Source organism: Cervus canadensis, chromosome 24, assembly GCF_019320065.1.
Source record: "Cervus canadensis isolate Bull #8, Minnesota chromosome 24, ASM1932006v1, whole genome shotgun sequence".
NCBI lineage: Eukaryota > Metazoa > Chordata > Mammalia > Artiodactyla > Cervidae > Cervus > Cervus canadensis.
Window position 1 is genome coordinate 4115720 of NC_057409.1, and position 25139 is coordinate 4140858.

A 25139-nucleotide genomic window follows, 5' to 3' on the forward strand; every position below is an offset into this window, starting at 1 on the left:
TGAGAGCTGTTTGGAACCTAGAAATGTATCTCTATTACGATAAAAATTAGCATAAAAAATCTTTATAGTAAAGTGAAATCAAATTCTAATCCTCAGCAGATACTATAAATTAAGGGTGAGTCTTGATTACTTTTGTCTTTTGTAAATAATAAATTTGTAAGGTTGTTCCCTCTTGGTTTTCGGTCAGTAGTTAATGCTCTTTCGTTAACAAGCATGATCTCTAAGGATATTTCCACAAGATAACTTCCCCACCTTCCCCGGGTCCCCACTGAACGTGTGCAGCTCTGAGTCTTACTTTGATAGTTAGAATTGGTCCCCGGGTGGTTCTCCAGGACATACTTCTTCAGAGCAGTGGTGGAGCAGGTCTTCGGCTCATTCATGGCAGCAATGGCAGACAAGATTGCATATTCCATCAGGCTTCCACCAAGCAGGGGTTTCTCCCCTGATTTCTTCAGCTGTTTTCCAAGGAGGAAGAGAAAAGCATCAAGACAACACTCTCCCAAAGCAGCTCAAGACAAGACTCCTCTGCACCAGGTGGGTCGGAGTTCCTGCATTAGCACAGATATGTTTTACAATAAATTGTCAGGTTAGGGACTTTCTCTTCCCACTCATCAGGTACTCAATCTAACTGAGGAGTCCCAACCCTCCTGTGGGTATTTTCTCCTTCTAGCTATCCCTCTATCCAACTGAAAATAGCAAAAGCCAACATAACCCAAAGAGAACGACAACTCTACTCCAAAAAGGAGGTTATCTGGTTATGTCCCTGATAAACAAACACTTTTGAGACAACTTCCTTTTTTCTGAACTTGAAAAATGGGAGTATTTACAAAAATAATAGTATTTTTAATCTTGTAAGGAAAACAGCAAAAAGTCTGACAAATATTTGGGGTATAACAGAAAATTATATATCATATTTCAAGGACAAAAGGCACCAGTGCTAACAAAGGTGGCAGCAGTAAGCAAAAAGGTTAAAGAATAAACTGAGGTATGGTCTGTGATAGTGATTCTCAAAAGAAAGGTCCCAAAACCCCAAAGGGTTCCTGAGACCCTTTCAGAGGATCTGCAAGGTTAAAACTGGGTTTTCATAATAATTCTAAGATGGGTATGTCTTTTTCACTGTGGTGACATCTGCACTGATGGTGGAAAAACAATGATGAGTAAAACTGCTATTACTTTACTACAAATTGTGGTGGAGGCAAAGAAATATACCAGTAGTTAGTGCATTTTTTACTACTATATATTTATGGAAGAAAAATAAAAGCTAGCTTCAAATAGCAATGTCTTTGATATAAAAATGATTTTATTAAATCTCAACTCCAACGCATGTCTTTTTGATACTCTATGGGGTAAAATGAGAAGAATGTATAAGGCATGCCAGCTGCATGTGGAGGGATGGTGATAGTCTCAAGGAAAATCACCTAGTGATTGAGTTCTGAGCCGAATTAGCAACATTTTTCATGGAATATCCTTTTTACTTGAAGGAACAATTAATAGATAATCTGTGGCCATCCAGACCTGGGTATCTGGTAGACATTTTCTTGAAAAAGAATTAAGTAAGGCTATCAGCTCAAGGAAAACAACTTAACAGTATTTGTTACCAAATGACAAATTTAACTTTTCAAGAGATAAACTGTGGAAAATCTGCACCTACCATTGTGAGCACAATAATTTCCCAACACTTAAATGTTCTGATGAGATCAATAGGTGATATTAATGAATATAATTTGTGTTATTTTTGATGAAGTATGTCAACATTTTAAAAATCTGCATGATTCAGTGAACTACTATTTTTCAAACGACTTGTTATAAAATTACAATTAAAAGAGATGCACTCAAAGTTCAAGACAAACCAAAGAAATTTAAGGTTACAGAGTACAAGGAGCTCACTAATATGGTTTCAGGCGTCACACAGCAATTTTAATGTAATTTAAGAAATACCACAAGATCAATTAACATAATATTAACAGAACTAAGGACAAAAAGCATATGATCATCTCCACACTTTTAGAACAGTATGTGAGAAATCCAACAACCATTCATCATAAACTTCCAACAAACTAGTAATAGAACTTTCTCAATCTGATAATAGGCATTTATGAAAAATCTACAGCTTTAATGGTGCAAAAAATGAATGTTTTCCCTTTAAGATGGGTAACAAGACAAAAACATCTACTCTCATCACTGTAGTAGACGTTCTATCTAGTGCACAGGCATGGAGGGGAAAAAAAAAAAAGACATCCAGATTGGAAAAGAAGAAGTAAAATGGTCTTTATTTGCAGATGACATTATCCGATATGTAGAAAATCCGAGGGAATGCATCCCCAAATTCCCAAGGAACCTACAAAAAATTCTAGACTAGTAAATGAGTTCAGCAGATTGCAGGATACAAGAACAATAGATAAACCAAATGTATTTCCTTTTTTATAAACCAAATGTATTTCTATTGGACAGCAGTGAGCACTCTGAAAAATGAAAATAAAGTTCCATTCACAATAGCATGGGAAAAGAACAAAATATTTTGGAATAAAATTAACAAAAGAAATGTAAGAGGTATACACTGAAAACTACAAAGCACTGCTCAGAGAAGTTAAAGATCTAAATAAACGAAGAGACAATGCTTGTCCGTGGATTGGAAAACGCAACATTGTAAAGGCAGTGATTCCTTCTGGATTGATCTATAGGTTCAATGCAATTTCTACCAAAACCTCAGGTGGATTTTTATGATGAATGAATGGTAAAAACCACATGGAAATGCACAAGACCCAGAGCAGTCAAAGCAATTTTGAAAAAGAGAAGGCTAAAAAAAAAAAAAAAAAGAAAAAGAGAAGGTTAAGAAAGGACTTATATTTCCCAATTTCAAAACTTACTATAAAGCTACAGTCATCAAGATAGTGTGATCCTGACATGAAGATTCACATATAGATCAACGGAACAGAAATGAAGAGTCCAGAAAAAAAACCCTTACACTCATGGTCAATGACATTTTGATAAAAGTGCGAAGGCAATTCAACAAGGAAGGGACAGTCTTTTCAATAAGTGGTGTTGGGACAATTGGACGTCCACATGCAGAAACATGAATTTATATCCTTATCACACATCATAAGCAAAACTTAACTCAAAATGGATCACAGATGTACATGTAAGAGTTAAAACCATAAACTCTCAAAAGATAAGAGTAAATCTTGGGATTTCAAGCTAGGCAATGATTTATTAGTAAGTCATCAACAAACAAGCAACTTAGGAAAATGATCAACTGGACTTTACCAAAATAAACACTTTCGTGCTTCAAAAGACACCATTAAGAAAGTGAAACCATGGGTCACAGAATAGGAGAAAATATTTGCAAATCACGTATCTGAAGAGGAACTTGTATCTAGTTCTATAACTCTTACACAGAGGCTTAAATGGGGCTTCCCTGGTAGCTCAGAGGGTAAAGAATCTGCTTGCAATGCAGGAGACCTGAGTTCAATCCCTGGGTTGGGAAGATCCCCTGGAGAAGGGAATGGCAACCCACTCCAATATTCTTGCCTGGGAAATCCCATGGACAGAGGGGTCTGGTGGACTACAGACAGTCCATTGGGTCACAAAGAGTTGGACACAACTGAGCAACCAACTGACTTTCACATATAACTCTTATAACTCATAATAAGACAAATAGCTCAATTCTAAAAATAAGCAAAGGATGTGAGTAGACATTTTACCAAAGAAGATAAATAAATGTCCAATAAATCCAAGAAAAAATGGTCAACATCAATAGTCTTAGGGAAATGCAAACTAAAACTACAATGAGAAACTGCTTTCTATCTACTAGTATGGGTATAATTTTCAAAAAGACAGTAAGAGAGTTGGCAAAGATAAAGAGAAGCTGGAACTCTTAAACACACAGTGCTGGTGGGAATGAAAAATGATGCAGTCACTATGGCAGTTTCTTAAAATAAATTTACCATGTAGTCCAGGCAGTCCACACTCCTACTTTACCACAAGGGAAATAAAAACATATATCCACACAAAGATCTGGACATAAATGGTCATAGGAAGTATTAATCACAATAGCTAAAAAGCAGAAATAATTCAACTTGTGAATGGATAAATAAAACATGTCACATTATGGAATACTATTTGGCAATAAAAGGAATGAAAAGTATTGATTTCTGTTGCAACATGGATAAAACTAAAAAAATATTATGCTAAGTGAAACAAGTCAGACACAAAAGAGCACATATTGTATGATTCTATCTTTGTCAAAGGTATAAGAAGGTAAATCTACACAGGAAGGAGAGATGAGTAGGCTGGATGGGGATGGGAACGAGGTGATGCAAATGGGCACAGGAGTTTTTTGGGGTGATGGAAATGCTCTAAAACTGGATTGCAGTGATAGGTGTACAACACTAAATTTACTAAATTTTACTGACTCATAAATTGTAATATAAAATGATTATATCTTATAGTATACAAATCATACTTCAATAAAGCTATTACAAAAACTATCAGTTGTTGAGTATTGGTATACTATCAAAGAATAGTATTGACTTCTGAAAATTACCCCAGTTACTTCACATTTAAGTACTTGGTGTGAGCTGGATTTTCTTCACAGATGTAACCCCAAATATATTAAAAACAGATACCAGCTGTCTTCTATTAAGCTAGACAGTAAAGACTTTCGTAAAAACGTAACATAGTAACCTTCTTTCATTACGGGAAACGCAGTTTTCATAAAAAGTGTTATGTCAACATGTAACAGGTTTATTACTTTTAAAAAGAGTAAGTATCTAAAAAGGTCCTCAGCTATAATTTCTAATATGGTAAATATTAGTATGTATAACCCACATAAACACAAGCTCTTGGGGTCCTCAATAAATTAGAGTATAAGGAGGTCCTGAAACCAAAACTTTTGAGAACTACTCTACAACCAACCCTTTGAGCCTCTAACCTGGAATGTTCCAGAAGCACCTTTGCCAGTTATTTGTTCTAACTGGCCCCTCTCTACTGCTCTCTGCAGAGCATTCTTCAACAGCTGAGGCCTGCAGAGAAAACATAAAATAGCAATTAATACATCAATGAAGCAAAGATTTGAAAAAAACAGATCCACTGTCATTCTAAACAACTAAAGTTCTGATAGTCCTATTACACGTGTAGTACTTTGTTAAAACGGACAATAAAGTAATAAATTGTTGGCACTCTTAATAAGTGGTATTCTTTTTTCTTCAAGCAAGAAGCTAAATTATTACAGAACCAGGTACCATACAGAACTATGTAGTGTATAAGGAGGTCTTGGAAGCAAAACTTTTGAGAGGTACTTCTCTAAAACCAAGCCTATGGAACCAATTTTCCACTTGCCAGGGCACTCCAAAAATCTCTTTATTACCATCAGACAATAGCAATACAACTTTGTAATCAAGCAAAGAACAGGTATCTTTATAGTCCCATCTAATTCTGACATTCTCTGAGGCAAAACTCCTAGATCTAAAATACACGGACACACACACACGTATATACATATCAACAAAACTGGACTCATGTTTTGCAAACCAGTTATCTGAAGTCAGCCGAATAAAATATAATTCCCTGAGAAAGAATATATATATTTAACATAGTATCTCTGCCTTTAAAGGGCTGTCGTTTAACACCACACACATACACACACAACCCGGGTCATCAAAATCAAATGGCAAGCATGAGGCAACTGAATTTCATTAAAACCATAAAAATAAAGTGTTGAAGCAAAAGCTACTCTGTCAAGGGGCAATGGTCTGAGTGGCGGGTGGAGAATCTCAGGTGCAGGGAGAAATCAGTCAGGGCGACTTAGGGCTTAAAGGGTCTGCGGTACACGACAGGGCAAAATGGAAAGCTACAACCCAGGCTACTGACAGGACAGCCAAACAAACAAGTTAACTGAAACCCAAAAGGTTAGTGATGTGTTTTGCCACACCTCCACAGAATTAGTAGAACAGCACTAAATCAGCAGAAAATCATGAGACTTGTTTGAAACTGATTACTTGATAAGTTAAATTGAGAAGGTCAACAACTTGGCAGCCCACTGAGGAGCAGAATAATGAGGGCCAAACTATTACCACTTGACGTCCTTTACTGAGCTTTGATACTTTTCATTAGAGAAGAAATTTTAAATCTTTTATCTAATCAATAAACATTACAGGCTGAGTTGACACTAGAATTACTGATTACATTATCCATGTGATTGGAGAGGAAAAGTAGAGATTTCATGTTCTAATAGGATGCTAAAGAGGAGAAATCATGGAGCTTTCCTGGTAGTCCACTGGTTAAGAATCCAGCTTCCAATACAGGCAGCATGGGTTCAATCCCTGCTTCAGGAACTAAGATCAAACATACTGTGCAGTTTGGCCAAAAAAAAAAAAGTGGAAACCATACTAACAAATCATGTACACTGTGACACTTCAAATAAAGAAACTCCCTCCCCACCAAATCACAATCAAAATATTTCTAAGCCAGTGCTGTTTCATTCAGGACAAATATGATTTATGTCATAACCCAAAATATACTCATTCACCCCATAAATATTTACTGAGTATTTATTATGGTTACGCAGGAATTAACACTTAGATCCAGTCACTAAACTTAAGGAATTTAAGAGATGATGAAAACACAATAATTACGGCAAGGAATTATATGGGTCAGGGTTGAAGTATGTGCATAGAGCTTTGGGAACACAACCGAAGGCATGATTTAACTGCCAAATGATTTTTCTATTAGTTGCTCTGTAAGTTAGATTCCAACAGAGGATTACATAGTTTAAGGGAAACACTGAAACCCTAGACTCTTATATCAAATTAAATAACTCATCTGAGAAGAATCTTCTTAACCAAGGTTCAAACGCTCTAGGAAATGCGTTATCAGTTAAGCTGGTTCCCTTAACATTTTGTTTCCTCAGCAATACCAATCATTACCCAGATATATACCTTACCCTAGGCCTTTAGAAATCTCCAGAGTTCTATCACTCACTCCTACCTTCAGGTAAACCATACTTATTAAGTGCTTCAAAACTTCTCAGGCCCTTTCCCTCTCATCACTGCTACAACCTCAGCATTGGGCAGGCCTCCATTCTGGGCACCGTGCCGCTGTTTCCATAGCGCACACCACCATTGGGTCATCACATCTATGAAGGCCTCCTTTATTACATGACTCAACCGACAGGTGTCAGCTTCACAGTCTTTCAAGGCCTTGGCCCACCTCTTGTTAGTCTACAGCCAGTCAGACACAAGCTTCTTTCCATTCCCAAAAAAGAATGCCAACTTTTGCCTCTAAATTTTCTCATGAAGCTCCTTTAAGAATGCCTTCACCACTTCATCATCTGATCTAAATTCTACACGTTCTTCTAGAGCTATCTCAATGGGATGGGACACAACGGGATGGGGTCCATTCAAGTCCCATCTCTGTAACTTGCTGTTAACGGCCAGGCACAACTCCCTTTTCTAAAAAATTCTACAGGATATATATATCACAACATTTTGTACACATGATTGTGCTAAGTGTTGCTCTAAATGTTTTACATGTGCAGAATAAAAAAGAGACAACAACAACCCAAAGAAATAGGTTCTACTACTGCCCACGCTCCATAGAAAACAAACCAAACTGATCACATGGACCAGAGCTTTGTCTAACTGAATGAAACTATGAGCCATGCTATGTAGTAAAAGATGCTTGCTCCTCAGAAGAAAAGCTATGACCAACCTAGACAGCATATTATAAAGCAAGAGACATTACTGTGCCAACAAAGGTACGTTTAGTCAAGGCTATGGCTTTTCCAGTAGTCACGTAGGGATGTGACAGAGTTGGACCAAAAGAAAGCTGAGCTCTGAAGAATTGATGCTTTTGAACTGTGGTGTTGGAGAAGACTCTTGAGAGTCCCTTGGACTGCAAGGAGATCAAATCAGTTCATCCTAAAGGAAATCAATCCAGAATATTCAATGGAAGGACTGATGCTGAAACTTCCAATACTTTGGCCACCTGATGCAAGAACTGACTCACTGGAAAAGACCCTGATGCTGGGAAAGATTGAAAGCAGGAGGAGAAGGGGACAACAGAGAATGAGATGGTTGGATGGCATCACCGACTCGATGGACATGAGTTTGAGCAAGCTTTGGGAGTTGGTGATGGACAGGGAGGCCTTGCGTGCTGCAGTCTATGGGGTTGCAAAGAGTTGGACATGACTTAGCAACTGAACTAAACTGCTCATACTTTACTGAAAGGGAAAAGTTAAGTGACAGAAAAATTAAGTCACTTCTTCAGGGTCACACAGTCAGGCAGTGGAAGAACCAGATTATAAACATGGGCAGTCTGATTTCAGATTCTGCATTTTTACTATGCTAGGCCTGCACTTTCAGTATGTTAATGAACTGTCCAGAACAGTGGAAAAAGCAAGGTTATGACCAAAAAATGAAATATAGTTCTGCTTTCACCAGTGAATAGCCAGGTAACCCAGGGTAAAACTTACCCAGGGTAAGACTTTTATCAGCAAAATTGAGGTAGGAATACGTATTTCTTAAGTCTATTTAGAACATTACAGAAAACATGTAAACAGAAGTAGTCTTTTTTTTTTTAGTAACATTTTAAAGAAGTGCCCACTTTTATTTATCTAAATTATTTGGACGTGCCATGAGGCATGTCAAATCTTAGTTCCCTGACCAGGGAACAAACCCATGCCCCATGCTTGCCGTGGGAGACCAGAGGCTTAACCATTGGACTTCCAGGGAAATCCCCAAAAGTGTTTTCAAAAGCCCTGTACAAATTTAAGGAGCTGTTTATATCAAGGTTTTTCATTTTGTTTTTTTTTTAAATAAGATGATTAAGCAAGTCTGCACTGAGAAATAAATAAGAAAGCAATGCACAGAGTGAATGGAAGGTAAGGCAGAGAGAGGTTCCAAGTGTCAGGAATCCTGTAAACAATAGAGTTATATCTAATCTGTTAGATCAATTTTCTTTTTTTTTTTTGTTAGATCAATTTTCTAAAAATGAGTATGATGAAGTTACACCATACACAGGATTAAATATTAAGATTTTATTTCTAATGCCATATGGCTGAATTACCTTTGAAAAACACCTTCTTAGAGGCCAACCCAAAGCCCATGTAAAGCTAACATACCTAGTTTTTCTTTAGGGTTGCAAAAAAAATCATTGTCTAAAAAAACAACGAGGTAAAAAAAAAAAACAAAAAAAAAAAAACGAGGTGACTTACATGTTTAAGTCGCCTTAGTGAAGTCGCTCAGTTGTGTCTGACTCTTTGTGACCCCATGGACTGTAGCCTACCAGGCTACTCCTCCATGGGATTTTCCAGGCAAGAGTACTGGAGTGGGTTACCATTTCCTTCTCCAGGAGATCTTCCTGACCAGGGTTTGTAGGCAGATGCTTTACCGTCTGAGCCACCTTAAGTCACTTTAAACATCAGAATCATATTTAATATTTAGTATGTTGTGATGCTCATACCGTAAGAATTATGTTGGAATTTGTATGTGTGTTCAGTTGCTCAGTCATGTCCAACTCTTTACAACCCCAAGGACTGCAGCCCGCCAGGCTTGTCTGTCCATGGGATTGTCCAGGTAAGAAAGCTGGAGTGAAAAAAAAAAAAAAGAGAGCTGGAGTGGGCTGCCATTTCCTCCTCCAGGGGATCCTTCTGACCCAGGGATCCAACCTGTGTCTCCTGCACTGGCAGGCAGATTCAACACCACTGAGCTACCCGAGAAGTCCTACGTTGGGATTCAGACTGACTAATACTAGTAACGTTAGCTATTTTAAGCAGTTAAGATGTACAAAGGTTCCTAACAACCCTTGAATTATACAGTTTATCAATGAGGAAACCAAAACACAAAGGAATAACTTTTTCAGAGATATAAAGCTAGAAAATGACAGACTCAGGATTTAAACACAGGCATCTGGTTCCAAAGTCTGTGCTCTTTACCACAATGCTCTACAACCTCCAATACATGGTAGCAGAAATTCATGTCTCATTTCATATGCTCCAAGGCATAAATTCCTTGAGCGAAATGGCCAGGTAAAGGGCCCGCATTAGCTCACTTATTCGAGGCATGGGGAAAACAGAGGCCAACAATTTACAAACCCTGGCCTTTAGGAATCTGACATTTTAATGTGGGTGTGCATGTAATTTTTTTACAAAAGGAGTAAATACATAGTATATTAGAACAGGATGAATGGTATGCAGAAAAGTAAGGCAGAGGTAGAATTTTCCACTTTGGGAGAGGAGGGAAAAGGTTGCAAATGTAAGTTAAGTGGTCCCATCAACCAAATGCAATGTGTGGACCATGTGTGGATATTAACTTGAAAAAATAAACCATTAAAAAAAGTCATTTTGTAGATAGACAACTGAGGACATTTGAACATGGTCTGGGTACTGGATAATGTTTGAAAAGTTAAAGTGACATCACTCAGTCATGTCCGACTCTTTGCGACCCCATAGACTGTAGCCTACCAGGCTCCTCCGTCCATGGGATTTTCCAGGCAAGAATACTGGAGTGGGTTGCCATTTCCTTCTCCAGGAGATCTTCCCAACCCAGGGACTGAACCTGGGTCTCCCACATTGTAGGCAGACGCTTCACTATCCGAGCCACCAGGGAAGAGTACTATAATGTTCAAGGATAATGTTTACGGAATTATAACTTGGTTCAGAATTATGTTAGTATCATGATTATATTCTCTCTACATTTATGTGTATGTTTGAAAACTTCCAAAATAAAATGTTTAAAAATAGTAAGATAGTCAATGCAAGCATGTGGAGTCTTACTCCAAGTTTTTAGAGTAAACACTTAAAGGAAGAGAAAGAGTAAAGTGGATTATGGCAGAAAACCACCCAGGCAAAGTGAACAGCAAGTGTGAAGTCTCTGAAGCCAGCAGGGCAGAGAAGAGTGGTAGGAGATTAGGTCAGAGATGCAGTGCGGATGTAGTGTAGGCCATTTTAAAGACTCCACCTTTAAACTATTAAACTGTGAGGCGGTTGAGAAGCCACTGGAAGGTTTGAGGAGCAAGATGGTATCACCTAACTTACATTTTAAAAAGTCTCACTCTCATAGCTATGTTAACAATAGACTGAAAGGGAGGGAGTATGGGAAAAGCAGGACATTATTGCTCTAACACAGGTAAGAGATGATGGTGGGCTTAGAAAAGATTGACAATAGTGGAGGTAATGAAAAGAGGTCTGTTTATGTATATAAAAACAAAGCCAAAATAACTGTTTAGAGACCAGTATAAACCCAAGGTTTTTGACTTCAGAAGCTGGAAAGATGTTATTGCCATTAACTGAGATGGAGGAGGTATGGAAGTGCAGGGCCTTTCTGGTGGCACAGGAGGGACAGGGCTGGGAGACAGGGGGATCATGAGTCTGGTTTTGGACACATCAAGTCAGACATACAAGTGGTGATAGCCAATAGGTATCTGTATAAATAAATGTGGGCCATATTTATGTATCTATACACTAGTACTGTACAGGTGGTATTTAAAGCTTTGAGAATGAAAAGAATTATCCACTCTGTAGGCATCATACAATGCCTATCAGACCCAAAGTTGTATCTGAGGGGCATAATCAGGGTTGTAAGAATGACAGGAAGCCTAAGGTCTAACCCTGGGACACCCAGACACTAAGGAGGCAGGTGGGAAATCTGGAATCCTTAGGAGATTGACAAAGAATGAGAGGAAAAACCAGAAAGATGCAGTGTTCTGAAAAGCAAGTGAAGTGTTTCATGTAGATGGGAGCAATCAACTGGGTCAAATGCTGGTACAGAGACTGGTCCAGCAAGTATGTCAAGGACTATGAACTTATTACTTCCATGATTCCCATTTCTTTGGCACTTTATGGATGGTCCTAGAGATTCTCTTACTGAGTGAAGTAAGACAGACAGAAAGACTAACTGGCCACTCTGAAGACCACTGAGTGCTTTTCTGAACATGTGGCTTCTGAGTTGAAACCCCAACAATTCTAATTCTATACCTCAGTAATCCAAGGTAAATACTGGTACTAAACTATAATAGGACAATGTGCATCCAACACAAAGATTGTCTATAGAAAGGACTCTGGATTACAAACACAATTTCCCAGAAGTCAACATAACAAAGAACTTACACAAACATTCAAAACATAAACCCTGTGAATTTAAAACTTAAACAACTTAATGTGCCTGCACGAATCCACAAGGACATGTGACAATCTAAATAATCAGTCTAATAATAAAAATAAAAACAAAAATAAATGGTATCTAATTAAACTTAAAAGCTTTTGCACAGCAAAGGAAACCATAAACAAAATGAGAAGAAAACCGTCAGAATGGGAAAAAATATTTGCAAAGAAAGCAACTGACAAGGGATTAATCTCCAAAATACACAAACAGCTCATGCAGTTCAATTAAAAAAAAAGAAAAATAAAAAAATAGAAGACCTAAATAGACATTCCTTCAAAGAAGACATATAGGTGGTTAAAAAGCACATGAAAAAATGCTCAACATTATTATTAGAGAAATGGAAATCAAAACTACAATGAGTTAACACCTTACACCCGTCAGGAATGGCCATCATCAAAAAAACTACAAACAATAAATGCTGGAGAGGGTATGGAGAAAAAGGAACCTTCCTCCACTGCTGGTGGGAATGCAAACTGATACAGCCTCTACGGAGAACAGTATGGAGATTTGTTCCTTAAAAAACTGAAAACAGAGCTACCATATAATCAAGCAATCCCACTTCTGGGGATGTATCTGCAGAACATAGTAACTGGAAAACATGCATCTACCTCAATGTTCACTACAGGACTATTCACAATAGCCAAGACATGGAAGCAACCTAAAGATCTAGCAACAGAGGAATGGATAAAGATGTGGTACATATATACAATGAGATATTCTTCAGCCATAAAAAAGAACAAAATAACACCATTTGCAGCAATATGGATGGACCTAGAGATTCTCATACTGAGTGAAGTAAGAGAAAGACAGATACATGGTTATCACTTATATATGGAATTAAAAAAAAAAGGTTACAAATCAACCTGTTTACAAAACTGAAACAGTTACAGAGTAGAAAATAAACTTACAGAGGGGGCATAAACTGGAAGAATGGGACTGACACACACACCACTCTATATAAAAAGAGGCCTGATAAGGACGGTCGTCCAACACAGAGCACTCTCCTCTTCGTCATGGCCTACACGGCAAACAGACGGGGAGAAACTGGAAACTCTGACATTTTCTTTGGCTCCACAATCACTGTGGTGACTGCAGCCATGAAATTCAAAGACACTTGCTCCTTGGAAGGAAAGCTATGACAAATCTAGACAACATGTTAAAAAGCAGAGGTGTCACTTTGTCGACAAAGGTCCGTCTAGTCAAAGCTATGGTTTTTCCATTAGTCATGTACAGATGTGAGAGGTGGACCATAAAGAAGGCAGAGCACCAAAGAATAGATGCTTTCAAACTGTGGTGTCGGAGAAGACTGTTGAGAGTCCCTTGGACAGCAAGGAGATCAAACCAGTCAACCCTAAAGGAAATCAGCCCTGAATATTCATTGGAAGGACTGATGCTAACACTGAAGCTCCAATACTTTGGCCACCTGATGCAAAGAGCCAACTCACTGGAAAAGACCCTGATGTTGGGAAAGATTGAGGGCAAGAGGACAAGGGGGCGTCAGAGGATAAGATGGTTAGACAGTATCACTGACTCAACGGGACATCAATCTGAGCAAACTCCCAGAGACAGTGAAGGACTTTGGCGTGCTGCAGTCCACGGGGTTGCAAAGAATTGGACAAGACTTGGCGACAGAACAACGACATAACAGATTCAGTTTGCTGTACACATGAAATGAACACAAACACTGTAAATCAATTACACCCCCAAAAAATTTAACAAGATGTAAAAAGAGAGTTAAATTTTCCGAAGAGCGGTGACATTAAATGAATCAACAGCAAAAGAAAAAAAAAATCAGTCTAGGTGTTTTTAAAGTAGCAATTTTTTAACAAATGAATTACTATCAAAATTCTCTCAGTTTTACCTGAAATGTTTGAATGATGAAGATATTATGCTATTTCTATGTAGAAGTGCTACAGAAGCCTGAATTCTCCTATATTCTGGATTATAACTCTATAAACAATAAATGAGCTACCAACCAGTTCATTCCCGTCAGCATGGCTACTGTCAAAAAACAAAAACACACAAACACACACACACCAGAAAATAAGTGTTGGTGAGGATATGGAGAAATCAAAACTCCTGCGGCCTGATTGTGGAAATGTAAAATGGTAACAGTCACCGTGGAGAACAGTGTGGTGGTTCTTCACAAAATTAAAAATAGGATTATCATATCATCCAGAAATTCCACTTCTGGCTATTTGAAAATAGGGTCTCAAAGAGATATTAATACACCAAGGTTCACAGCAGCATTATTTCACAACAGTTAAAACATGAAAGCAACCCAAATGTTCAATGACAGATGAATGGGTAGACAAAATGTAGAGTGTGTGTGTACACACACACACACACACACACACACATTCATTCTTAAAAAGAAAGGAAATTCTGACACATGCAACAATATGGCTGAACTTTAAAGGACATTATGTTAAGTGAAATAAGCCAGTTACAAAATCACTGTATGATTCTACTTATATGAGATAGGTACCTACAGTAGTCAAAAACCAGAGACAGAAAGTAGAATGGTGGTGCCCAGGGGTGGGGGGATGAGGGAGAACAAAGAGTTCTTGTTCAATGGGTACAGAATTACAGCTTTATAAGACTGAAAAGAATGCTAGAGATGGGTGGTGCAATCAAAGGTGACGTGAAGAGAAGTCAAGTGAAGTGGCTCAGTCGTGTCTGACTCTTTGCGACTCCGTGGATTGTAGCCTACCAGGCTCCTCCGTCCATGGGGTTCTCCAGGCAAGAATACTGAAGTGGGTTGCCATTTCCTTCTCCAGGGGATCTTCCCGACCCAGGGATCAAACCTGGGTCTCCCACATTGGAGGCAAATGCTTTAACCTCTGAGCCACCAGGGAAGCCCACATTAAAGTGTTTAAGAGCACTAACACTGTGCTCTTAAAAATGGCTAACAAGGTATACTTTACGTATTATCTGTATTTTATCACAATAAAAAAGTGAAAATTTTAACAATAAGCAGCTGAAAGGACATGGTTTAATGCTGAATATTCTAGCAGTTGACCATGAAAAGTTATTCTATGGTAGTCTTATGAAGGTCAACATGTGGCTGGAGTTTCAAAAAGAAACTACATATGGAGATATGAAAAGGAAAATATCATGGGACAAAAAAAGAAACCCACAATAAAAGGTTTTATTCCTAGCTCACCTAGAAGTAATCCTTAATAAATATTTAATCTCTCTCCTTTCTCATGAAAAAGCGGCTAAGGAAGTAACAGACATGTGTGCTTTAAAGTGCAGGCCTCTGGCTTTTACCTGATGTCCACTCTAAGTTTGGGATAATACTGAGACACATATTTCCTGATGAGACTGTAGGAAGCTTCTTTAGGTTCACAAAGGCGAGTAAAGGCCAGTGGGAGGATATCCTCCAGTTTTACTTGTGGTTCTGGATCCACTGCAGAGCTCCTGTTCTGAAATGTAGTATCAAAAATGATCATCATTACAGGTTTCTGTTCTACTGCTTCTATATTCAACACAAGTGCTTTCCTCAGCTGACTGCTAAATCAACTAGCCAAAAGAAAAACTATCCCTTTTTAGCACATTCAAACAAATCACTGCACCATCATGTAATGCCACTTGCGTGGCGATTTCTTTGAGGTAAAAATTTCAAACTGGGACAGTTAAAATATATATATAAAACTGTAAAAACAAAAATGTAGACGAACAGTCGTGATTTCAATCACTGACTCAGAGGAAATACTACATATTTCAGAGTTATTGTATACTTTCCATAAATGAACGTACGTGTCTGGGGGAAGGGTAGTGTAGTTAGTACCTACACTAAAGAAAAACTGCCTTGAGGTATAGTACTTTTAGGATCTAATGTTGGGTAGAAATGTACTTGTATGCCTTTTCTAGTTTAAAAGGTATTTCACAAAAAAGCAAAAAGCTGTAACTCATACAGCTGCCCGTGACTCAATATAGGGTACTTAGACGCACAGCCTCTGGCTAAACTATATGAGCAAATGAATTACAACCTCTCCAGGCCTTCATAGAAACGTAGCTCCCTGACCAGTGCACAAGGAACACTCAGTAAACACTGTTTAGTAGCACCAACAGTATTAGTGCTCAAGCAAATTGGTACAGACTTCTTACCTTTCTGTTTCTGGATTTCTGAGGCGGTTTTCTCGATTTCTGGACCACAACAAAACTTCCGGAAGCACCTTTTCCTTTTACCTAAAGTAAATTAACTTTAGTTGCAATAACCAGTGTTTTTACTTTAAATGATTCTGGTACTCATATTAGTAACTTTAACTAGACTAAATTACAGGGCATGGTGATGCAAGAACTAATGTAAAGTGCTGTTAAACTCTTCAGAGAAAAAAGAGTGGATGAGTCAAAAGACTTGGGATTGAACACTATTTATGATATTATCTAGCTATGCAATACTAGACACCTCATAAACTCTCTCAGCTTTTGTTTCCTCATCTACAAAATTGGGGAAGAATGAAGAATGCTATTGTGATAACAGGTTTAACAGTCTACTACAAGCTTTAAAAAAAAAAAGTCCCATGGAAGAAGGGACACCATCTTTTCGGAAAATGAGAAAACCTCTACCTTAAAAGGAAGACAGTTCCTTGACAAAAGTTCAGAGCCTAATCTCAGGCCACAACGCTTCCTACAGTTTGTCCATTAGAGATTATTACTGTATAAGGGAAAAGTTATCTAATTTTAGACACTGCACATGGTAATATGTGCAAGTCTTACCACATATTTCCACAGTTTACAAATCACTGTCATAGAATTTCAGGTTAACCTGAGTCTTCCACACTTTGGCTTTACCCACACCACTAGGGATATAGCAATCAAATGCTTTCAGCCTATAAACTTGTTGAAGCACCAAACTGAGGGCCAGCCTATGAGGCAAAATAGGTCACAAACTATATCGTCATGAAGAAAAACATGAAGCTAGCTCACAAACTCTGCTGACATACACTATGATACAGGTCTCTGGTTCTAATTATATCGGTTAGATAATTCTTTTTAAGCAATGGTTACTTTAAAGGCTAAACATGAGATTTACAACATTTGAGAAAGCTGCAATATAAGCTCCACAGCAGGAAACTGTTTTCCCCACTGATGGACCGCCAAGCACCTGGTACACAGGAAACATTCAATAATGGATTTGTGAAATCAAGTACTCATTCAAAGTTCCTAAGAGGAGTTTAAATGGCTGAGTGGCACAGAATTCTGTATTAATCAAACAATGCAGAAAGATACAGAAAAAAGGCAATAGGACTCTGGGACTGCAGTGAACTAGATCCTCAGAACCATCTTTGCTACTACCATGGGACCTCGGGAGTTACTTCATCCCTCTGGACTTCTGAAGAATGTGCAGACAAGAAAGTTCATTCTGGCATTAGAGTGTCATGATCTTGTCATGTGGAGTTTAAAAAAAAAAACAAAAAACAAAACTGAAGTACAGATGATTTACAATATTGTGCAGTTTCAGGTACATAACATACTGATTTATATTTTTACAGATTATACTCGATTTAAAATTATTATAAAATACTGGCTATATTCGTTATGATGTACAAAGTATCCTCAGCTCTAAGTAGTGCTTTGATATACTATGCAAAGTAATATGGATTTATGTCTGAAATCAATATTGGTTTAAGTATTATTCTCAATTTACTCAGGTTTATCCAATGCTTCCAAAAGCTTTAACAGATTTAGGTACTAGTAAGTTAAGGTAAGCCTATTTACAAAGCTAATTTATGATCACCAGTCTAGTCACAGAAGTTGGGTTTTAAAACTAACAAACCTAAGACAAGAACAATGATCTTTTTTGGTGCTGCAACAACAGGATATCTCAACCCCACTTCTCACCTGTACCACTACATAATCATAAGCACAAGCCGCCTCCAAAGGAAATCCAATTAAATGTATAGGCAGGGGCTTTCCCTTGTGGTCTGGTGGCTGAGACTCTGTGCTCCCAATGCAGGGGATCCAGGCTTAATTCCTGGCCAAAGAACTGGATCCCACATGCCTCAACTAAAGATCCTGCATGTCACAACTAAGATGAAGTACAGCCAAATAAATAAATACTTAAAAAAGAAATTGTACAGGCAGCTAGAAAAAATTTACACTATCATATTGCTTCCGTTCTTAAGAATACTTATTAAAGCTAATTGGCACCAGTGATTTGGTAAAACCAGGTTAAGCATAAGCCCCTCATCATGTCAACTTATTTTAACTAACTCACAATGCACAAAAAGCGTAAATGTTACTATATATAGGATTTATAGCTAATATATGCTTATTACAAATAACCATTTAATACCTGTTTGATAACACCTCTATTTAATTCTCTTTTCAGTGCCTGTTTAAGGAGGTAGCCTCTTCTCTCCAGCTCCAAAGAAGGGTACTTATGGATGATATATTTTCGAATAGCAACCACGGATGCACCACTCTTCTGGAAGCATGCCTAGGAAACAGATTATTAAACCATACACATTAATTTAAAATAGCTGTTTTTTACGTGTTTTCTGACACGTATGTTTTCAAAATAAATTATTTTGGAAGTGAACTTGATAATGGATGATAAAAATGTCAGGAAAGAATGAATAATATTTCTGGTAACTTCAGTTCATCATGACTGTGGAGAAATACAGAATTAGCAATATTTCTACAACAATTTTAAATTGTTCAAAACAGCCAAAGAGAAGATACAACATGTGAACAACGTTCTGTGTTAATGAAGAAGCTCTTCCCATTCTAATTCTATTCTGTACCTAGAAGACATCTTTAGCATTAAAGTAAGGAAACCAGGACATCCTATAGCTTGTAGGTTCATAGATTTGGCCCACTTTACAGAATTACCTTTGGCTCACCAAAACCAATATTTCTCTGCAGGCTTTGTGGGATGCTAGCAGATAATATAAGCAAAGACAATCTGAATAAATGGCATAAAACTGAGTTTACAAATGCAAAGCTTTAAGGGGGGAGTTTTGGACAACAATGAGAGCATTCAACTGCTATTTCAAGTGCCCTCTTCCTTTCCCATCCTATTTCTCTATACCTCATCTGACTAATGTCTATGGAAGATTCAAGCATGTCATTAGGCCACAAAGGTAGCAATTTTTTTTCAAATGCTTTACATTTTGAAATACCCACGCAGTATCTGTTGTCCACCAATTTTGTGTAGCTGTTACCTATAAAGTGACCATAGGATTTACTAACTGTTATTGGATAAAGACTTGGGTGAAAGCTTATATACTGACAGTAAAGAAAAATGTCACAGACAGATGGACCAGAAAAGACTTTGCAATACAGAACAGGTTAATATGGACTGTGTTAATAAGGATCATCTACTTCAAGCAAATGTCTCCAACCTATTACAACCGATTTAACTTTACTCCTGATTCTTACAGAGTAAAGAATATCAAGCAGAAAAGAACATTAAGGCTACAATAATCCCCTGCTCCACCAAACTGACAATAAGATGAAAATAGATACCATCTATTTGAGAGATGATTTAATTCAGAAAAAGATATCAGTGATCTGAAATTATAATTTGTTACACTGCATGGAATACACATGACCCACTGGATAAGATCTTACAGAGAAACACAGATGAACATTTTGGTCAACCCAACGTATATATTCATTTGTATAAATATATATATATTTAAATTTAAATATGTATAAGTAAATACGCATAAACATATTTAAACTGTTCTTTAGAACTGCACACACTGTTTAAATGTCTTATTGTTTAAATATTCAGCCTCTTCTTCACCTTCACTATAATCCTGTTTCAAACTTGGGCTGAGCAATCACAGCTCAGTTTCCTCAGTGACTAAAAGTCGTTCAGTCCTGTCTCTTTGCCACCCCATGGACTGCTAGCCTCCTCCGCTTATCCCCTCGGAGGGATTCTCCTGGGGGGATTCTCCAGGCAAGAATACTGGAGTGGGTTGCCATGCCCTCCCTCCAGGGGATCTTCCCAACCAGGGATTGAACCCAGGTCTCCCAAATTGCAGGCTGATTCTTTACCTTCTGCGCCACCAGGGAAGCCCAAGAACACTGCAGTAGACAGCCTATCCCTTCTCCAGAGGATCTTTCTGACCCAGGAATCAAACTGGGGTCTCCTGCATTGAAGGCAGATTCTTTACCAGTTGAGCTACCAGGGAAACCCAATCACAAAGTGAAATCCTTAAAAAAAGGCTACACAAAAACCAGACTTCTCACTACAGTCAAGCTATCTAACCCAAGGAAGTTCTCTTAGTGAGCTGACAGTAACCTTGAAGGAACGCAGGGAGAGGCTGGAAGGTGAGCTCTTTCCCAGTTTCTGTGTCACTGCTGGCTTCTCGAATTCTAAGCATGACCAGGAGGCTCCGCTTTCCTACCTAGGTCACTTTTTGTTAAGTTTACCTAAAGCCTTCTCTCCCCAGTTCTGACTCAGATCCTAGCAAAAGGAAATCAGAATCTGTGGCTTCTATTTTAACTACTCTGTCATGTGATCACATAAAATCAACACAGCAAAATTAGCCAGAAAAATTTACGCACAAAAAGGCAAGGTCAGATGAGACGATTCCCTTAAAATAGGAAAACAGTATCTGATGATCACACAAGCTAATGAAAGTCAATGAATTATAGTAAAGTTATAAAGCTATGGAAGGAGGATAGTTTTTCCAAGTATTCTGGAATGACTAGGTGATGAAACAAAGTACTGAGGTTTCTGAAAGTTTCCTGTAAGTTTTTCCTATACGTTTTCTAAAAGTTTCTGTAAGTTTTCAGGTGTGAAAGATAACCAACTACTAAGGCTAGTATGCTGCTGCTGTTTATTCGCTCAGTTGTGGCCAATTCTTTTGCAACCCCTTGGACTGTAGCCCGCCAGGCTCCTTTGCATGGGATTTCCCAGGCAAGAATACTGGATTGGGTTTCCATTTCCTTCTCCAGGTTATCTTCCTGACCTAGGGATCGAACCCCCCTCTCCTGCACTGCAGGTGGATTCTTTAGCACTGAGCCACTAGGGAAACTGTAAAGATAAGTATACATTTTTAAAATAAAAATTTTCTCGATGTTACCCTGAGTCACAAATAGATTTCATAAAGGCAAAAACTCTGTTTGTCTTATACTATGCTATATCACTAGTGGGATTACCTGATACAGAGAAACTAGTCCATAATGGTGTGTTGATTGAATTAACATGCTTAACCGTCAAATAAAAACTACACTTAAAAAAAAAAAAAAACTACACTTAAAAGAAACTCAGTTTAAAAAAAAAAAAAACTAAAAGCTAAAATTACTTGCTATAGCAAATCGGAGTTATTAAAAAAATTAACAGCACTCTCCAAATGTAATATTATAAAAACATGAACTTTGCAATGGCTCTCTTCTATTTAGATCTCTTTTAGGAAGCAGAGCAAGATTTCTGATGTCTGCACAGGAGTATTCCATTTTCAAATACGCAAGAGACAAACAGAATAAATCTATGATGAACTGCTTGAAATAAAAACTTGCCTTAATGGCCTCAGTTAGGATTGCATCCATCTTGGGACGTGGGGAGGAAGCCATCGGTGTTTGTTTCTGGGCCCTGGCTAGCTGGCTGGCAGAAAGGGTAGCCCAGGAAGGTATTGTTTTTTTCACTTTCTTCTCCTTTTCTTTAGACTGATCTTTCTCACTTTAAAACAAAGAATTGTTATTATGCAAGATAAACTCTTCAGAAAGAAGTATAAAGTCAGAAAGAAGAAAAGACTGGAGAGAAATAAAAATCAATGTTTTAATTCATTTCCATATTGAAGTGATATGTAAAGTAAGCATTTTACAAAATAAAACATTTTTTAAAAATTGGGTACTATAAAAAAAAAAAAAAATTGGGTACTATAAATGAACCAAAAAGATGTGTTCTCTCGGGTGCACACAGGAAAGAGAAGTTATATAAATTTGAACAAGTATGAAGGGCCAGTACATAAAAGAAATGAGAATTTTAAAATGTATTCCAGTAACAACTACAACAGATGCAATTCAGTACAGTGCAAAGAACTCAAGCTCTGAAGTCAGAAAACCTGGGTTTGACTCTTAGCTCTAACATTTACTTAGCAAGTGACCTGAGCCTCAGTCTCCTCAGCTTAAAACAGAAACATGTTACCAAGTACTTCACAAGGTGCTTCAAGAAATTATGAGATTATGTTTATAAAAAGTTTTGTGAATTATAAAGCATTATACAAATTTTATTCTAAGTAATAATAAAAACATCCCATGCATCTAAAATACAGGGTAGCTGCTAAAAATTCCACAAACCTTACAAATACCTATGATACTGGGATGAAGGATTAGAATTCCACCTGGAAGGTATAGTTATTTCTAAATCATCCTTTTATTTTAAAAGTAATTCCTAACTGTTCTCACCAATTATGAATGAAATGCTACCAGCCGTCCTGCAAAAAGTAATTTTAATTAAAAAAGAATCACCATTACACTGTACAGATTACTGAGAGCAAATTCTGCTTTCACATTCTCCAAGTCACCCTCCAACTGAATACTTCTTCAAATATATACAGAGTTTTAGGTCACTCTAGCAATGTCCTGGTATAGATTAACACTTTCTAACATAAACATGTAAAAATAACTCACGCCTGGCATAGAGGGAGGAATAAAATGATGAAGTATCTCCCAGGTCAGACTTTTAAAGTCACGTTTCATTTCTTACTGAAAAACACGTTCTGAAGCCGAAAAGAATGAATTATACATTAGTGAAACCATTGTTCTAACCACTACAAATTCTAATAGGCCATACAACTACATCATAAGCCTATTTCAAAAGATAATTCCCCAAAAAGTAAATCTAAATATCATGTATCCAGCATAAATTAACATTATACCACTTAAAAAAAAAAAAATCTGATCTATACTCCTTTTATATAGTCTTCAATTATAAAAAGCAAGAAGGCTTAAATCCTTACTCCTTTTTGGTTTCCTCAGAAGGCTTCTTTTCTTCCTTCTCTTCATTCTCAGGTTGCCCCTTTGGCTGCTCTGTCTCACTAGATGTAGCAGGTGGAGTTTCATTCTCTTGTTCCTCTACAGTAGAGATAGATTCCTCTGAACTTACATCTGGTTCTTAAAATAAACCAGTAAAACAGGTGAGTAGAATTGCATCAAGTAAATACATTAGAGCCCGAGTCAATAAAAGGATAAAAGTTCATCTCTTTAAACAGGTTAAGTCAAATGTTCCAATTAACAGTTGTATTCTAAAATGAGTAAATGACTACAAGTACAGCTTTTTTCCTTCCTATCACTCAAATTGTCTATATAATGGGTTGCCGATCCAAACCATTATGTGAAAAAAGGAAAAGAATCAGGAAATTACATAGCAAGTGAAACTCCTTTTACCCCAAATCGAATCTCTTGTTCTACACTCCATAATATTAAGGCTAAGACTCATAATTAAGAAATTAGCCATTTTATAGTTTAACAAGTATTAGTAAGGGAATAAATAATAAAAAATTAAAATGAAATTTTCAAGTCAAATGATTTGGGCAAGGGTAGAAATATGAGTGGGGGAATACTGAGGCCTGCAGTTGCCTGTCAAGTCTTTTCTCAGGAGGTCTCTGAGCAGCTACTGCGAAACACAGAATCCCAGGAAATGATTAAGCAGAGACTATGAAGAATGTCAGGGGCCAAAATCAGGCAAAAAGAAAAAAGGATATGTTTGAAGAGATTGGTCATTTAAATTATGTGCACTTATTACTGGCATAATGAAGACTTCTTTGGAGCCCTCACATAAATATTTCCTTCTCTAGCGGGTCTTCCCGACCCAGGAAGCGAACCCAAGTCTCCTGCATTGGCAGGTGGATTCTCTGAGCCACCAGTGAAGCCCAAATTTCAGGACAGTCAATTGTAATTTGTAAATCATCCTGGATTATGCTCTTCAACCAGACATGCAGATAAGTAAAAAATTCTCCTACATATGTTCAACCAAAATCAAGGCTCTAGGATCAGATATATCTGGATTCAATTTCAGAGTTTCTAATGTTCTAGTTCATTATCTTGGGGCAAGTTCTTTGATGCTTCTGAGTACTCTTACCTCACAGAGTTGTCAGAAACATTGTATAAAATGGTTTAGGGAAAACCTGTAGGCCAGCACTTGTATACTATGATTCCCATTCTCCTTTGGCCTCTTCTGCTGCTTCTATAGCTGTTTGGCAAATATTAAGGCTAGAACTTCACTATAACATATCACTATAACTATATCTGGTGATACAGATAACTACAAAATATTGTTTTTTAAATCTTGATGCATCTTTTACTACCCTTTGTCTCAACTATTTGACCTAACTGTTCAACCGAACTGGCTGTGTAACAACTTAGTCACGTTTACTTATTTTTACGTTGCCTTACTTCAAAAAATTGAAAAGCTAAGAATGTTTATTGAGATCTATCAAACGGTAAATGCAATGCAGGAGACCTGGGTTCGACCCCTAGGTGGGGATGATCCCCTGGAGACAGGCATGGCAACGCACACCAGTATTCTTGCCTGGAGAACTCCACAGATAGAGGAGTATGGCAGGCTACAGTCCATGGAGTCACAAAGAGTCGGACACAATTGGGCGACTAACACTTTCACTGTAACAACAGGGTTACAAATTAAATTTCACTTTATTTTCTCCTAAAAGTTTACGGTTTAATAAAAGTTCAGTTGCTCAGCTGATAATGTGTATGTATTACATATAAGACATTATTTCCAACTCATTAAACTATTCTACCTTTTCAGATTTATAAAATTCAAAACATGAGTGAAGTCCAGTCATTTTCATATACAAAATACTATATAAAAGGACAGAGATAAGACAAATAAACAGAACTTGGGAGTCTGTTATTGGTCCTTTATAAATTCCTGGTTGACTTTCTTAATACCTCTTACATCTGAACACTGGTGTATTCTGAAAACTCATGTTATCAGTGACTTCAGCTGGCTGTTAAATGTGGATTAAGGTAGGCCATCAAATGGTTTATCCC

The 25139-nt window shown here is 37.5% G+C and overlaps 1 protein-coding gene across 11 annotated transcripts in view; it reads right to left on the bottom strand.

Annotated features, from left to right (window-relative positions):
- HP1BP3 (heterochromatin protein 1 binding protein 3) overlaps positions 1-25139 on the bottom strand; it is a 37033-nt gene that overhangs the window by 4936 nt on the left and 6958 nt on the right. For 10 of the 11 annotated variants that reach the window (XM_043444986.1, XM_043444983.1, XM_043444990.1 and 7 more), the window contains 7 exons: positions 23087-23240; positions 21645-21804; positions 18463-18606; positions 16272-16352; positions 15432-15586; positions 4931-5021; positions 296-455 (listed from right to left, as the gene is read on the bottom strand). In XM_043444986.1, coding sequence (XP_043300921.1) covers positions 296-455; positions 4931-5021; positions 15432-15586; positions 16272-16352; positions 18463-18606; positions 21645-21804; positions 23087-23240 — 945 coding nt within the window. Of the gene's footprint in view, positions 1-295; positions 549-4930; positions 5022-15431; positions 15587-16271; positions 16353-18462; positions 18607-21644; positions 21805-23086; positions 23241-25139 lie in introns of those variants that run through there. The other variant, XM_043444992.1, reaches the window with a different exon arrangement.